At 35.0% G+C, this 18,528-nt stretch overlaps 1 protein-coding gene across 1 annotated transcript in view; it reads right to left on the bottom strand.

Annotated features, from left to right (window-relative positions):
• Positions 1–10,142, bottom strand: part of ZNF385B (zinc finger protein 385B) — a 77,349-nt gene extending 67,207 nt beyond the window's left edge. The window contains exon 1 of the mRNA XM_012724967.1: positions 10,006–10,142. Within this exon, the coding sequence (XP_012580421.1) occupies positions 10,006–10,095 (90 nt within the window). The 5' untranslated portion in view covers positions 10,096–10,142. The remainder of the gene's footprint in view (positions 1–10,005) is intronic.
• Between the last annotated feature and the right edge of the window lie 8,386 nt (positions 10,143–18,528).

Raw genomic sequence — 18,528 nt, 5'->3', positions numbered from 1 at the left:
TGAAGCAATGGAGAAAACTGCCTGAACCACAAGAGACTGACATGAAACACAAAATCCCGTAGAATGTTTATTAAATGTTTTAATGAACATGAAACAAAGATCTTTTGTTCTTATAATTTATCTACTTATGAAGATTTTCAGAAATGTTTGTGGATTTTTTTTATATTCTGAAATGCAGCCAATTAGGATGTGTGACGTTTGGAATTTGTACTACAAATTGGGATTTTACCCATCTAACACATACATACACACACACACACATATTTACATTTACATATATACATATACATATACATATATATATATATATTATAGGACAACACCTATATCTAACAATAGATATTATGTTACTTCATGTAAAAGATTTTGCATAATTAGCAATCACCAAATTTCTGCTTCACAACAGAGCAATATCACAATAACCACTGTTGGTAGTTATCAAACTACTGCTGTCTGATTGGCCTCTGAAAGCTGAGGTTAAAAGCTAGCCTCTGGAAATCAATCATGCTCTCAGGAAAGAAGAATATTTCGGTGATATGAAAGCTGAAATGGAGACTATAATCTTTTGTGATTACCCTCAAGGCCGAAGCCAACGCAAAAGGAGTCTATGAATTGCTGATAATTCCTGTGATGACCGATTCCCAGGAAATTCTGATATTATTCTTGCTCTGTAACAAAATGACAGCTCCCTAGAAAGGTAGCCAAAGAACTCTACATCTGGGTGTTACAATGCTTCTTCAGAAGGTACTCACCCATTAAAGGGCCAGGCCTGTGAGGCAGCATCTTTTTCTGAAGACAATGGAGGGTCTGATTGCATAAGGAGGGATGAGCTGTGTGTTACAGGATGTCTTTCTAGAAAGTTCTTTATATGAAGGAGTTGATTTAAAATGCATTTGTTTTAAATCCTCTCCACCCACCTGAATTCTAAATATTAATAACATTTCTCTGCTGTTCCTAATAACTATAGAGCTATGAACATAATCACTTGCATAGTTTTTAACGTTTTATTGAAGCTGATATTTCTGGAAAAAATAGCTTTCAATGATACATACAAACCCTTAAGATCTTTAAAATATTTAGGAATAAAATTATAGCTATTAATCTTTTTTGAGTAAGCATTAAATTCACAGTTAGATGCTACTGGTCAGAACTCAGATTAACTCAGAACTCAGGTGTTTCTAGTAGATTGTCAATTTCAATTCATAAAAAAGGTGGAGGCAGAGTAAAAGGAGACTCATTAAGTCAAAGCCCAAAGGACTTTTCAAATAAATGTCCATTATGACCACTTTAAGGACAAGTCAGTATTTTGACTACTGAGTTAAAATAGTTTTTAAAATTGCCATTTTAACATGTGAGCTTGACCAGTGAATCAAGTGATAATGAAGGTTTTGTTTTTGGAAGTCAACATTATATTAAAAATGAAACAAAATATCATGTCTTAGGAGTCACAGATAATGTGCCTTGGGCCTCCCTCCTGGCACAAGGGGTAATTCTCAACACTATGAAGCTATCTGAATTCATCCCCTGACAGGGAGCTGACCACATGGTGAAGCAGACCTCTCCTGTCTCATCTGCTGTTCCCCTCAGCAGTATATTTCAGTACATCCATCTGTTTTGCTCCCCACTCTGTCTCTGGTGAATCCTCTCACCCCCATCCCCCACACCTCTGGCCTGTACCCCAGTTTTTGTATGGATAAATAAATAAAATAAATCTTTCAAAAAGATAATGTGTCAATGATACACATTATATGTTTTTTATATGTAGCTTTTAGAATCTAAATATTGAGGATAAACAGAAACATGGAATCCAACCAGTTCACCCATTAGAATTATATTCTCTCCCCACTCCTGATCCAAATTTAGTTGCTGTGCTTTTCACTGCTTTCAGGTCAGGTGATGATGATTTTTAAGTATGGTCCATGCTCTCTCATTCAGCTAACATAAACTGAGCACCTGTTTGGTACCAGACATGACTAATCCAGAGTGCATATTTCTTGAACTTAAAAACTAGGGTTGAACCATATGTATATACTTAGCATCTGCCTTAATTAGGATTGCTATAATGCACAGTCAGCTCTGGTGATAAAGATGACTCTATCCTGTAACTCTATCCTGTAAATGACTCTATCCTGTAAAAAGCTGAGATCAAAGTTAGAGAAATATTAATAAAAATATCATTAAAAAGAATAGTATTTTGGTTTTGAGTCCTTTTATAAACATTATTACAATTGCTATTTTATGTTATTAAAAACGGTATAATGACATGTTATCAAGTTCTGATTTTTTCACGTACTCTCACTAAATTCCTGAAATTTTCTAAATATACAGTCACACCATCAATGATATATGTGACCTAGTTCATATGTGGGTGTATTAAAAGAATTAATTGTTGACTGTATTTAAAATATGTTAAAATACTCCAATACTAGAAATCATGAAAGCATGATATATTGTTCCTATAGTTTGTTTTTCCATCTTACTTCAAGCATTAGGACATAAAAAGGAAGGTAAAAAAGTGCAAATTGACAGCTAAGTCTGTGAATAAAAATAATTTTCCACAATTCCTTGTGTTCCACAAAGATGTTAAAATTTCACAGATTGCTAAATAGCACTCCAATTCATCTTTAGCACCTTCCATGGCAATTATAAAAGAAAAGGGACTGGAATATTCTAAGACATGTTTGCACTTAAGAATATAAAACACTAAGAGGGAAGAAGATAAGAACTCACTGGGAAGAAGAAAACCCAGTCTGTGCTATTGGATGGATCCCCAAATTTTTGATAAAAGTGAACATCACTGTCAATGTGCATAGAACAACAAATTTAGAAATACCTTCTTTATTTGGTCTGGGGAAATGAGCTGTGCAATATTTTGCTATTTTTTTTATGTTTTTTAAGCTCTTCTGTTTTATCATAGGCACATAAAACTGGTCACTGAAAGAATTTAAGAACAATGTTGTTGTGGCTTCTTCTAATTAACTGGAGATTTATTTAGAATAAATTAAACTATTTTTTAGGAAAGAGCCTGACATAAACACTTTTCTCAAGTTGACTCTACTCTTGAAAAATGCTGACCTGGGACATCGCCAAGAGTGAAGACCTGTCTTGCCAGAAAATCTGATGTGCCCTCCAAGTACACATAATCCTTGAAACTCTAGCACTAAAGATGAGGCCCCAGAGCCATGTGAGGTTGAGACTAGGATAATGAAAGTGACACACAAGAGGACATAATATGATGGGACTGAGGGCGCCTCTTTTCATGGGCTCCTAAAATCTTTTGTTCCCTTATATGATTTCAAAAAATCTTAATTTAATGTTTTTTGGTGGCTTCTTTAAACTGTATTGACTATGCACTATGAGCAGAACCTCCTATGGTGAATTGTACAAGAGGAGGACTAATTCCTTCTAGACAGCGAGCAGCTGCTTTCTTACTATAACACTCAGCACAATGACTGGCATATGTAGAGATTCAGTAAGTGGCTGTGAATGAATGTCTTTTCTTAGATGCCCTGAGCAAATAATTTAATTAAGAAACGGAGTTCCTGTGACCACACCTGTAAGTACACAAGTAGACATACGTATATACCAAATGAATGGTATCTACACATTCTAAAGGGGTTTTAAGAGTGAATAGACAACAGGGAGATTTATGCATAAAATCTCTAGTAGATAAATCTTGGATTTAGCTCAAGAGATCAGAAGGTAAATTTAAAAATGACATGCTTGTGGTCTGAAGAGGAGAAGGATCAATAGTACGGTGATCACTATGTAGTTTTGTTTTCCTCCCACTGGTTACATTTAGATCATTTTCTCTGTCATATTTAATAGGGATGTAAAATTCTCTAGGCAAGAATCTCTGTTCAAATAATTGTGCAAAATCCTTGTTCCAGATTTCAAATATTTCCCATCTTTTTCTAACAATCTGGGGAGTATAGTTGCTAAATTTCTTAAGTATGACAAAAGGTAATAATCCTTTGATTTCTTCAAGTAAATATGAGTAATCATGGAAAATTTCAACCTGGCATATTTTAATACTATACATTTCTTTAGAATATATAAACAAATATGACCCTTCTAATATTCCAAGCATATCATAAAAAAAAAAAAAACATTCAGCCATATTATTTTTTGTTTGGGATAAATGTACCATTTTAATTTGTTGTATATATCATATTTTAAGAAATATGCAATATATAACTTTTAAATGACATCAAGGCACTAGCAAAAAAAAAATTCAAGTGGCAAAAATTCATATTTGGGTTGTATTAGTATTTTACTTAAAATCAAATAAAAGAAAGAATATGTATCGACATGTTTAACTAAGGACTTCATTAAATAGATCAAGGTATTAAAGACAGGTAAAAATGCTAACTCTTCTTTTTTCAGGTTTCCTTAAAAAATACACATCAAAAGCACAAGGCATGAAATAGCTAAGTAAATGTGATCTCGATCTTAATTATTTCTACTCCAACAAAGAAAAAATTCAAATTCTCATTGATATTTCCAAATTATGACTCTTTAACCCATAATGTCCGAGTAAATGGTAAACCTACAGATCATTTCACAACTTGTCATTAGTGATTCCAAGACTCATAGAGCAATTTGGGACTCTATATTGTAGAAATAATCTTTACTCTGTTCCATCTACTGTTCATGAGTCAGGAAGAAATAATTTCAAGGTTCGTTTTATAGATCAGACCATTTTTCACAAAATTGAGATAGATCACTGAGCCTCTTGTAATAAAGCAACAGTGACCTCCATTGTGTTTATACATTCCTGGATGGCAAATGTAAAAACATGGCAGGATTCACACAGACTTCTGAAATAAAGACACATGAACTATACCTTAATTGGCAGAGAGACTGACAGATTACTGTGATCTTGAGGTGACCCTTAATTTAGCTACAGCTCTAGAGAGGCACATATACAGCTGTGCTTGTACCCAGTATGTGACTGTTGAGAGGAAATTTTATGGACTTATCTCATGCTATGTGTAGTTTGCATATGTGACCAAGTCTATATAACAAAGTAACATATACTGGGTAGCTTAAATAGCAGAAATTCATTTTTTCACAATTCTGGAGGCTAGTATCCCAGATCAGGATGCCAACAGGGCCAGAATCTGGTGATAGTTTTCTTCCTGGTTTATAGATAGCTGCCTTATATGTCATTACATGGAGAGAGGGAAAGCTCTCTGGGGTGAGGGTGTGTCTCTTCTTATAAGTCCACTCATTCCATTATTTGGACATCACCCTTACGACTTCATCTAGCTCTAATTCGAATTCTCTAAGGCCCCATTTCACTTGGATGTCAGAGCTTCATATATTAATCTAGTTCATGGCTTGTGTATGTACCTTCTATACAGATTTATACATTCTACATGATAAGTATGCAGCTTCTTAAGTTCTAAAGAAGTCTCTTCCTAAGGGGAAATTAAGCAGCAAGTATTATGCCTATGCCTATGCCAGTTGTTAAATATCTGGGTTAAGTGATGATAAAAGTTGTATCTACAATACAGGAGATGGTAGGTTTTAATTTTAATAGGAGAGACTATTGTTCAGATTTTGGATGACCATGGCACACCCGACCATGTTTAAAGTGAATAACAAAATAATGGAAATAGCACTACAATATAAGCAAAATTTCATTCTTTCTGGTATTTCTTGCACATGTGAAGCTGAGTAACTATTTTCATGCTGCCCCTATTTCTTGGGTTTTAATATTATATTGCCTTTTCTAGTCTACTTATGCTCATAAATTTCTTGGGGACTAGGGAATTTTTGTTTTATTTATTTTGTTAATTCTCTTCCACAAATCTAGTTTTCTCTGTGCATATATTATGTTTTCAATAAAATTCAATAACTAGTGACTTTGTTAAGTAAATGCTCTTAAAGATAGGGCTTAGGAAAAGGCATATATTAAATACTTATAAACCTTTCATGCCATCCACAGAGAAATGCAGAACTATAACTGGTGAAATTATAACTAATTACTGCCTTCAAATTTAAAGAAGATTATACTTCTCGAGAGAATAAAAGTAAACTGGACTTATTACTTTTACTTAGAAAGGGTTTATAAGTTCTGTTTCTGGATGCAGATATGGGGGAAAAACACTGAAATCCAACAGCTGAGTCCTCTTCCTCTGTCCTTTTTTCATTTCGTCTACCCCCTCCTGCAAAAACTTTTACTGAACTCCTGTGCCAGACACCAAGTATACATAGATGACGAGATCTAACCCCTGTCCTCAGGGATCTGACATTCTACATGAAGATAGGTAGATAACCAGGTAACTAGGATGTGGGGTGACAACTTCTATAATGGAAATAGTCTGGGAGCTTGTTGGATACACAGAGGATGGGAACTTCATTCAGATTTAAAGAGTCACAGAAGACTTCCCTCATTTAAGTTAAGCCCTGAGTGCCGAATAGCTGAAGGTGGGGTTTCAGGGGAGGAAATAAGCATTGGTGGGTAGCCAGGCAGAGAAGCCTATTAGCCTTTAGATATAAAAACCAAGATCTTTAAAAATTTGTGTCTTGCTTTGCAGTCTTTTACCTATGAGTGGATCAAAATAGTCCTGCTATAAAATACAACTGCTGAAGTGCAGTGTTAACATCATCATTCTCCAGGCGAGCACCCTTGACACATAGCCCATCATAAATTATTTGTGATCCAAACCCCATCTTCCTTAGCATGACTTCATAACTCTGCTTGAACTCAAATTATTTGTTTATTCCTTACATACACACTGAAAGAGATTTTATCAGATGTGGAATACAAGACAATTACTAAGTTAATACTATGAAACTATGTATGTTTAGTATAGGACACCTATTTTGTTTTGGAATGCAAAATAATCCATTTCATTCTTGTTATGTTTCTCATGAAACATTATCATGTTCCATCATAAAGACAGAAAGAAAATTTTATATAAACCTATGTATATATATATACATATGTAATTTACATGAACTTATGTAGCAAAGCTTTGAAGCCCCAAATCTTTGTTATAGCCTCAGAGTACAGTTTTCATTCTTTCTTCTTCATTCTTCTGATAATAATTCTGAATTGAAACAAATTTCTTATATCTACTTACAGTACTCTTGATTAATAAAGTGATTATAATAGCTTTCACCTTGGTTTACAAAGAACAAGTAAAACTAATAAGTAGTATATACTTTAAAAATTTGCTAACAAAAATTATAACTTTTAAAAATATATTCTGCTTCAAAGATTGTAGAGAACTATTTTACACATTCAAAAAAATCTTTTCCTTTCTCTACTTAATGATTCTGCTGAAAATTGTCTACTATGCTTCCAAAAAAAAGCACAAAAGATTACTGATTGAGCTTTGTTCACAGTGAATGAGGTGGGAGGTGGCATGAACCAAAAGAACCAAAGACACAGAAAAGCTAGAACATGAGTTTCAAAGTCAGAAGATTCTAATTCAAGTCTGATTTCTTCCTTCCTAAATCTTTCCTTCTCTAAACAATAGGAATAATAATCATAGTCAACTAAGTGTTCTAAGGTCTGAGTTCTTTGAAGGACGTAGCATCACAAAAATGATAAGTTTGTGTAATTATTGTTATTAGTGATGTAAAAATGCTTTCCTGGGAAAATGTGGACAGTGATTTTTATGAAATTGCCCTAGGAAATCTGTTTGTTGAGTTATACACTCAAATAGGAAAGCCTATGGAAAGGGGATTAAAATAACGGAAACTGCAATTCAGTGAAAAATCAAGTTGAACCACAATCTTGAAAGTTCATTTATTTTTGGCATGATGGAGAAGTCTGCTTGCAATGCCGTAATTTTTAATTACACTATCAAAGTATATACTACTCTGTCTGACAAAAGCCTTGGTTATAGTGTAGAAATGGTAGAAAAATGATTTCATGTAGCTCTTTACTCCATTCTTAGCCTTGACAGAAGGCTAATTTAATTTGAGAATTACAAGTTTATTTTCTTGCAAGAATGAAAAAAAGTGAACTGTTGTTAGTAGAGTAATTCTTTGCTTTTTCTTATACTCATCTAAAAGTTAATTGCTAGATATGGTAAGCAAGTTAGGTAACAAGAAGACAAGTTAGAATATCTCTAAGCTATATACTAATAAGACATTATGACACTGCCTTTCTTATCTTTAAAAAAACTGTGAAAATATTCTTTGCATTTTTGGTTTATTTCCCTGAAGAACAGATAGTTTTAGGTAAGGCAGTTTGATAAGTGAAAAAAGTGGACTTAGATAATAGAGCAATAGATGATCACAGTTGTATAAAGGCAATTGTGATTGGGTTACTAGGTATATACATTTCATGCCTCCAGAAAGGGAGGAAGGATGACCAGAAGAATACAAATCAGCTGCTGAGGGAATTTCCTCTGGTAAAGTAATTAAGTGTGTACACAGGGACAAGGAATAGTAACTTTCATATTTTGCTTTCAAAGTTGATGTTTAATTTGAATTACACACACACACACACACACACAGATGTATTGTGCTTAAAAAAAGAAAAAAGGAGTGAGAGAAGTGAACCAGAGTAGGGACCAATTACTCTGTCCATATTGTTAGGCTGACTTCCAGAGAGCGATTAGACTTCTGCAGTGGCTACAAATGCTGCTTTCCAAGTGCATTTTAATCAAAACACAAGTACTTAATGACTATCTAAGAGTATTGTTTAATTCAGTTACGTCTGGAATTTAGCATTCACATTTTGATAGCAGACAAAATCAGCATGCTTGACTTCAAGTTCTCTGAAATGGCATGGCTGGTACTTTTTGGGCAGTCACTCCTGATGGATTTATGCGGCCAGGGCAGGCATGATTTATCTTTACTGAGATGCTCCACTGCACTAGAAATTATACTCAACTTTCTTTTCTTTTTTTTTTTTTTAACTGCCTGACTTGCCTCTAAAAATTCCAAAGAAGACAAATATATTCAACTTCTTACTTGCTAAGTTCAGGTTGATGTTCTTTAAGTAGCTGGCTGGTCCCTTAACCTCTATCTATCACACAATGCTAAGCCATGACAGAAGGCCTGTCAGCAGATTTTATTTACAAGCCTTGAGGAAAAATCCTCTTGCTGTTTTCACTTCTTACTGAAGTTAAGTTTGCAAAAGAAAACATCTGAAGGCACTTCAGATGCTGGTTGTCTGAAAGTATTGATAATGCAAATTTTCTTAATTATGGCATTTTCTACAATGCTGTGTCACTTATGTTGACTATCATGCCCCATCTGAATGAATTTATTGATTGAACAGACATAATTCATGCCATCACTTGACCTTTTCTCATACCATACATTTAGATTCTGGCTATGAAGTGATTTTATGGTGACTTCTATTTTTGAGAAAAATGCCATGCTCTACTAGGCACACCTACAAAGTGTTTTTCTTCAGTCAGATAAAGTAAAGCAAGTTGACTTGAATAAAAAATACTGGTAATTGTCAGAATTCACTAATATTTATCATGTTATATATATCATGTGTCAAGGTATTATGCAAACAATTAATACAAAAAAACAAAGATTTTTTTTTACTAATAAACTCAGAATCCCAGAATCCACAAAAGATGCAAATAAAAATTCTCTTTGTGTAAGAGTCTAAAATATCTCCCAAATAAAAATGTACCGAGGGAGATAAAGTATTCACTTTTCCTCTTCAAGTAGTAAGGAAAAATCAATGTGGTTTGATATTTCTAAACTGTGTTACTGAGCATGTGAACAGCATTCCAAAAGTGATATGAGTTCTCAGGCCGATGAAAAGTCTATCAATATCATACAGAGCAGCAGGTGCAATGTTAACGATGGAAATACTTATAAAATAAACATGCTGGCTATTGTTTGGACTAACTCTCGTGGGGGAATCACTATCACTCATAACACCACTTAGTATAACCAATATGTGGTCTAAAAGTATACAGTTTAGAAAGTGGTTACATCTTCCACCTGTTCACAACTTTAATAAAAGAAAAAAATTAAAGAGGGCACAATTCAAAGAAAAATGCATTTACTTACTGTGTTAAAATTTGGAAAGAGCCCAACAGCAGAACTGCTGTCCATTGGAAAAGACATGAATGGTTTAATATCCAGTGAAGGTTGCATCATCAGGGTAGGTGTGCGCACGAGAGCAGGAAGGGTAGTAGTGTGGCATGTACTGCCTGCCCAAAACAAAACAAAAATGAATTCAATCGCTCAGTCACATCCACATCTCTCTCCAACCTACAGTACAAAAATAAAAGTGCTGAGTGGCAACCTGCAAGAAAGAAAGTTGTCCTGGAAGTAAGTGAATGGCACAGGAGGAAGAAACCAAGCTCAAAGGGAGTAATCTTGCTCATTTTCTAAGACTGTGATTCAGAATGTGTCTGCATGGTAAGGACCAAAGACGGATCTCACTCAGCTGAGATACAGAGTGCCCAGAGTCTTGCTGGCAAGTGAGAAAGAATGAGAATAGCCTGGCGCTTGATCATTGCCTTTGATTAATATGTAGGAGGAGGGGAGGAACCTCTTGAAACTGCATGCTTTTTACTATTCAGATTAACAGAATGGCTAGAAGACTTGTTTCACACAAATTAGAAATAATTATTGGGTCTTTATAAGAGGAAGAGACCTTGGTCTCTTATAGTTATTGTCTGTTCCCCAGAATGTTAGGACTCAACATTTGTCCTCTAAAAAAAAAAAAAAAAAAAAAATGGAAATTTGATCTCACTGTGAGAAAAATAGGTTGTCTAGATATTAGACATCTAAACATCTAAATGTAAAGAAAATCTACAGGGAGTGATTATGGTCTGGGTAAGGGCAAGGTATTGGGGAACAGGGAGGAGTCAGGACAGGAGCTCAGACTTTGGCCTTCAACTTGTTATTTCTTGAGTTTTATGTTACATTAGCAATTCTTCCTTGTAAAAATCTCTTTAGGTATCTGTTTTAGCACTGGTAGGAGATTTAAAGCAGAACAATAAGCATTCTTTTTCAATCTGTAGCCTCCAGAGCCTGCAGATAAGTAACTGCTGTTGTAGATGGCTCACCTGGAGACAGGCTCTGGTGTGACTTTTAATATATATATGTATAACAGCTTTATTGAAATAAAATTCACACAACAGACAATTCTCCCACTGTATTCAAGTGTACAACTCAATTTTTTTTTTTTTAGCACATTCAAAGACTTGTGGAACTGTCACTACATTAACTTTAGAACATTTTCATGATCCCTAAAGACACGCCATATCCATTTTAGCAGTCTTTCTGCATTTTCTCCTAAAGCCCTCAGGTCTTGGAAACCAATAATTTATTCTTTCTGTATAGAGCACTCTATTCTGGATATTTCACTTAAATGGAATCATTTGAGTTTTTTTGTGAATATTTCCTTTCATCTGGTATAATGTTTGCAAGGTTCACTCCTGTTGCTGCATGTAGCAGAATTTGATCATTATTTTTTAGGATTTATTTATTTATGCATACAGAATTGGGGTACAAGCCAGAGGTGCAGAGGCAATGAGAGGATTTGCCAGAGACAGAGCAGGGGGCAGAATAGGCAGACTGATGAAGTAAGTACACTGCTGAGGGGAGCAGCGGGCAGGTTAGGAAAGGTCTGCCACGCCATGTGGGCCACCTCCGGGGAAAGGATTGAACTTATGCTGAAGTGGCTTTAGCTTCTTGGTGCTGTGCTTTCACCTGCTGTGCCACCAGGGAGGGTCCCAGAATTTCATTCTTTTTTTAAGGGTGAATAATATTTTCATTATATGAATGTACCACATTTTGTATATTCATTCATTAACTGATAGGCCCTTTTTGGGTTGTTTCCCCTTTGAATCTATTATAAATAATGCTGCTAATAACATTTGTTTATAAGTTTTTATGTATCTAATTTTTAGTTCTTTTAGGTACATATCTAAGTACTGAACTGGGGATTGTTGTGTCACATGGTAATCATATAATTGATCCTTTTGAGAACTTCCAGAATGTTTTCCAAACAGCTGAACTAGTCTACATTTCCACTAGCAGTGTATGAATGTTCCAATTTCTCCTGGCATGTCCATATAGAACCACCACATATAATTATATGCCCAAAAGCCCCTACTGATTTCAAGGAAAAATGGACATGAGAAAATGCTCCATTAAAATATCTACCAATGTTCTTACAGTGTTCCAGAATAATTAAAAATCTTTATTTCAATGAATTTTTGTTATGTATTTCCTTAATAAAATCTGTATCATATGTTAAATCATTGTAGAACATTATTAGCAATAATGTCCAAGGGACTGTCAACCCCATTTACATTGATTCTAAAAACAGAAAAAAGGATGATAGAACCATCTATATAACATTTATCTATAGTAGGGAGTCTTTATATCAATTCCATTTATCAATGAATAGAATTTGGTTCAGTAAAAAGAGTATGAGTCAAAAGAAGAGAGCAAACAGTATTGTTTTACTGATGCCCAAGTAAATAATGATGCTCCTCTGAACACAACCTGGCATTCACATAACCACTCTTTTTTTAATTCCATGTTTCCTCTAGTTAGGTAACATTCATTGCTAACTTCAGCGTTTATAGATTCAAGATAGCATATTACATATATCAGTATGACAAAATGTTACAGAGGTACTTATTAAAATATTTATTTAAAAAACATTGCTTTAAAATCTTAGCTAAATTGCAAAACAGGTATTTCTTATATTAAAGCAATGATTTTTTTTTAAATTTATTTATTCGTACAGAACTGGGGTACAGGCCAGAGATGCGGAGGTGAGAGGATTCACTAGAGACAGAGTGGAGTACAGAACAGGCAGGTCTGCGAAGTACATTGCTGAGGGGAGCAGCGGGTGGGTCAGGAGAGGTCTGCCACGCCATGTGGTTGCCTCCGGGGCAGGCGGGGATAGAACTCATGCAGAAGTGGCTTAAGCTTCTTTGTGCTGTGCTTTAACCAGCTGCGCCACCATGGAGGGCCAAAGCAATGATTTTTATGAATTATAATTATTATAGCTGCTAAAAAACATAAAATGTATACCTTAATATTTTCTTTAAAACTTCCTGGTGAACAATGATGGATCTCCCAAAGGGAAGGAAAAAATTTTTTTCCGAAACCTACTAACAGTGACTCTGGTAACACCATGTAATATATGGCCCCCTATGAGCCTGGTGAGTCACTTTGTACTAACAAACTCAAGGCAAATAGAATGCAGCATGCAACTTGGAAAATATATTGCTCCATCAACAAAGGTCAGAATACCCAATGATCCTCCCTTACCCAATCAAATATTTATGCTAATAAAGATAAGGGTTGGGAACTACTTAGTTGCCACCATTAATTAGCATAAAAACTTAGCAACTGTTTACCATTTCATTAGCATTTTTATGACAGACAATTTGCCATGTTAAACACAGATTGTTTTAAAGTACTGGTAGATCTTCTGACTAAATATAAATTATGCTTTCATGTATTCCCTCACCTCAGCCTTGTGCTTTTCACTTTGAAACATGCTTTTTAATATTTCTTCACTAAGATGGCCATTTCAAAGGAAGTTTACCCAAAGGAGAAGTGAATGAGGAAAAAGTGCATTTTTTGTACAGGTTCATGTTTTGATTCGGCTGCCACCTTATTTTAGATTTTACTGTTGCTGCTGTTCAGAGGTATTTCTTCTCACCTCAGGATGCACAAATGTCAGGGTGAGATACAAGCAGAAATTTGGTGAAAATGTATTACATCCTGAAAGAAAAAAACTTAGTATCTCAAAAGCTCAAGAATGCCAAGAAATAAAGAGGGTTGAAAATAGAATGAGCAGTTTTGTAAACCCAAAGAGTGGCTATTCTTTTGGGACAGGGCCAACCTTTGTCTTCTGTGTGGCAACCTTATGCAAGATACTTGCTTTAGCTACTTCTGTTTCAAAGCATAGGATATCATCATGTATCTCACAATGAACCAAATTGTAATAGTGCTCCAAACCTCATTTGAAAACAAGGTACTTTACTAACTTGATGCATACTTATTTATCTAACTGTACTAAAATTAAATACATTCACAGGCATGCATATTACAAAGATCTAACAGTTACCACTCTTGCCATGGATATTCCACAGGTCCACACATTCTATAAAAATACAATTAATCTCTTTCATAAATTTCATTTCGATGGTATATCCAAGTTGTACTCCTCTATAGGTATGAAAATAAAAATATGTTTAAGACAACTCACTACTGTGATTATAAAGGTAACCATTATTTTAACCAACTGCCTCTGTAACATAGAAGGTGCTTTATGTCAACGGTTTATGTCATAATTCATCACAATCAAAACTTATTTGAGGATCAGGTGACAATGAAATTACTACTTTAGTCTTTGATCTTTAGAAATATAATCTTGAAAGTCTATTTAGGTGATACCCTTGAGGTTTCTGTACTTGCAAGAAATATTGGGGTGAGGCTGAAGGCACAGGGATGAAAAAATTCACCAGAGACAGGAAAAAACAGAAAAGGTGGATTTGTTGAAATACACTTCTAAGAGAAGCACTTCTAAGAGACAGGAGAGATCTGCACAAGAAAAAGGATTAGAAGCCCTCTTTAACATTCTATTTTCACCTTCTTCCTTACTTCAGGTGCCAACTTGGGCGAGTTATTTGCTGGAATGTCTAGCCTTAGGCATTGATCTTTGACACAGAATGTGTCCTGGCTCTCCTTCCCCATTCATGGAGGAAGTGATCAGGTCTCTGGGCCTGGTTCCCTTGGAAGTCTTGTCAATTCCCTTATCTATTCAAATTTCCCAAACCTGTCTGCTGGGCAATGAGTGGGGGCTGCAAGAAAAGGATTTATAAAATGAAATAAAATCTTCTTGTCTGTCTCTCCTTATCTACCTATCTTTCCTATAAATCTTGAAGTATTTCCTTTTTAATACCTTTATTATATGTGTCTGCTTTAGTGAATGTTAAAATTAAAGAAAATTATAAAAATCTATTGGGAGTGTAACAAGGTGGTCCCCAGAGAAAGGGAAGGTTTAGTATCCCTGTTTCAACCAAGGAAGGGTGGAAGAGAGCAGAGAGGAAAAGCTGAAGAGGAGACTGGGAGAAGGAAAGAAGGATGCAGAAGAAGGAGACCTGGAGATGGCACATGGAACAGAGAGACAAGTGAAGACGCTGTGCTTGCTTCTCAACCTTGGAGCAGAACGAGGGACTCAGAAGACATGGAAAGAGCTATTTGAACCAGATGTGCATTAGAGACCTATGGGGAGAAGATGGTGTGGGGGCAGTGCATGGGATTATGGTGATGGCACATGGGTGATATGGTGATGGGAAGTCCATGGGGATTACAACTGAGATGGAAAAAGGCACAAATGATGTAAAAGTAAATATTATAAAAAAGAAAAGACCTATCAGGAGGCTGATAATGGCAGAATTTAACTTGATTTTGGTTTTTCTCATTGTCTTCCAGATTTGCCTGGCCTCTTCTGCTTCTTTTTATGGGTTCCCACCAGAAGGTGACTTAAATGCAAGCTTTTGAGCCTCAGTGGCCGTGCTTTGGGCCAACTGTGCTTGACTGGTGATTTACCCATGAGGGGGATGGATAATTTTGGTTGCTTGATTTAGAAACTATTTTATCTAGTTTTTACATTCTCTTGTCTTTACAGTACACTAATTGTATTAAAGTTCTTACACTCTACTCTAGCATAGGCCTTGATGTGGATAGCAGAAACTATTTAGAGCAGGCAGGCTTGGTGTTCCAGGGGTGTCCCTCACTCTGCCTTGTAACAGGAGAAGAAAATGTCAATTGCAGTACCCCAAAAAATTTATTTGAAGGAATTAAAATGAGTGGCATTTCAGATTTTCCACCAAACTTGGTTTTGTTTTTTCACTGTTTTTCTATCACCTTTATTCTTTTCACCATTTCCATTCTTTTAACAGTTTATAATGTAGGGAAACCAATTTGCCAAAAGACCATCAAGACTAGCCACTAAGAGGCAGCTATGTAGCTATATGAATAAGGTATGATACTAATACAGGGTATGGCTTCTGAAAAGGCCACACATAATATGAGATAATACCTTATAGTGCATACAATGTGACTCTAGGCTCTATCCTAAGCATATTACATCTTTGCACATATGTATACAGAACTATAAATATGCTTGTATATAGATAAATATATAGATATACATATTAATTGCAACATACTAAATTACATATCATATATAAATTTAAAATATTATATATTAGGGGCCCCCCATGCACAATAGGTTAAAGCACAACACTATGAAGCTAGGTGCAGTTGCTTTAGCACAGGTTCGATCCCCAGCCAGGGAGGTGACCCACATGGTGCAGAAGATCTATCTGTCCTGCTGATCCCCTCAGCAGTGTACTTCATTGATCTACCTGTTCTGCTCCCCACTCTGTCTCTGGTGAATCCTCTCACCTCCCCTGCACCTCTGGCATGTATCCCAGTTCTGTATGCATAAATAAATAAATCTTTAAAAAATAAAATAAAATAGTATATATTAACTATATATTCAATTAATATATATGTAAGTACATATATTAACAATAACCCAATAAACAAGGTATTCTGCTTAGGCCCATTTTACAGATGACAAACTGAGATACAGAGAGCTTAAGCCCAACTTCACACAGATTTCATGTGGAGAGGACAGAATTCAAACTGAGACAATTTGACTACTCCATTCTGCTCTTTACTACTGAGCTTTTGGCATCAAATTACCTACCCAAAACACTTCAGTTATACAGAAACATACTCTAACTGTAGATAGAAACATTTTCCCATCGAACTAAGGGATGTAAAATGGACCCCTTTGTAGCTGGGGATTAGTTGAAACTTTAATTTGACTTTATTGTACTAACTGAAACAAAAATATGTAAGATTTAAAAATGTTCTATAAGGCCTGCTTTTAGAACATGTTTACCTAAAGATACTTTTCCCCAAATAGTGGTATTGTTTAATTCAACAGATAGTTACGGAGGGCAGGGGGTGGGGTGGGGAGGGAGAGGCAGCTGTTCAAAATACAGAGCTGATTCCTAGGGTGATCATAAATTGAGTCAGATGGAATTTTACCTTTTAAGAGAAGAAAACAATAGTAATTACTATCATTTGATGATATTCTACCCTGTCCTATGCTATGTGATGTGTTTCCCAGATTTAATTAAATAATACAACATTAAAATATCTGTGTTAGTATCCCCACTTCATAAAGGAGAAGCGGGATGCTTCCAGAGATTACGATCATTTAGATGTAGTAGGGCCAGTGTCATATTCCTTATCATCTGACTCTAAAATCCATGCCATCATCCCATATGTGGTTATATATAAAACTGTTACATGAAAAAGATCCTGTCATCAAATACACTTCTAAAATTCTGGCTTCTTTTTTTTTTTTTTTTGTAAGACATCTCAGAGCTTTTAATATACTAACAGGCACTGTGAAAAATCTAGGAAGATATAATTTCTGCCCACAGTTTTTGGAGCATGAATCATTTTTTTTTTTCCCTCAGAGCTTCTGGAATAAGGACTAAGTCATGTCCTGCAGGAAGGATGGTCGTACACACATTAAAACATCAATTCAGAAGATGATTAATTTCAGATCTACCATTTTCTTGTACATCAGGGTAAAGTGATTTTACTTCTTTTTATCTTTTTCCTTTTCTATAATTTGGAATGTCTGTATCATAGGACTGGTATGAGAACTAATTGAGATTTTTTCCTATGCATTACCTGATCCAATACTTGATACACAGTATGTGTTTAGTAAGCTTCAGTTACTGTAGTTATGAACAATTCCTACTACTCTGAGTCAATGTCATATGCAGGAGAGCACACATAGTTAAATACATTAATACTTCTAAAAAGCAGATATGTTAGGGATCATATAAAATGTTAAAGAGGGTCAAGAAGGAAAGAAATTACATCTGGTTAGAAGTTGGGTTCATAAGTGTTTCTATAGATGAGCTATCTCTAAAGCTAATGTCATGAGGAAAAACTAATATTTTGAGAGATGGATGTATAAGAATGGTAGAAAGAACTGTATAAGCAAAAAACATAGAAAATGGAATGTATTAAATTAAAAACATTTAGGTTCTCAAAGTATTCTAAGGGCTTCTGGATTTGAAGGTAAAACAGTGAAGAAAAGCAGAATATCTTTATGACTTTAAGCAAAGATTTCTAAAACAGGAAAAGGTATTAATCATAAACAAAAATTTATGCATATAGTCTATTAAGCAAAATAATATATTAAGGGAATGAAAAGACACCTACAGAGTGGGAGATGATAGCTACAGTAAATATATACTGACAAAATACTTTAATCTAGAATAAAGAAGTACAGATCATTAAGAGAAAAGACAGCACAAGAGACTGGAGTGGAAACTTCAAAAGTAGGTACAAAAATGACCAATGAACATGTCAGAGTGCTGAAGTTCACCCGTCCTTAGGCTATGCAAATTAAAACTACAAGGACCTATCACTATATACCTACAAGAAAGCTTGCAATGAAAAAAGATGAAAAATATCAAGTGTTAACAAGAATATGGAACAAGAACTCTT

The sequence above is a fragment of the Condylura cristata genome, unplaced genomic scaffold (genome assembly GCF_000260355.1).
Source record: "Condylura cristata isolate star-nosed mole 26May11 unplaced genomic scaffold, ConCri1.0 scaffold00002, whole genome shotgun sequence".
NCBI classification, from domain to species: Eukaryota; Metazoa; Chordata; class Mammalia; order Eulipotyphla; family Talpidae; genus Condylura; species Condylura cristata.
This window is presented reverse-complemented; position numbering and strand designations above follow the sequence as displayed.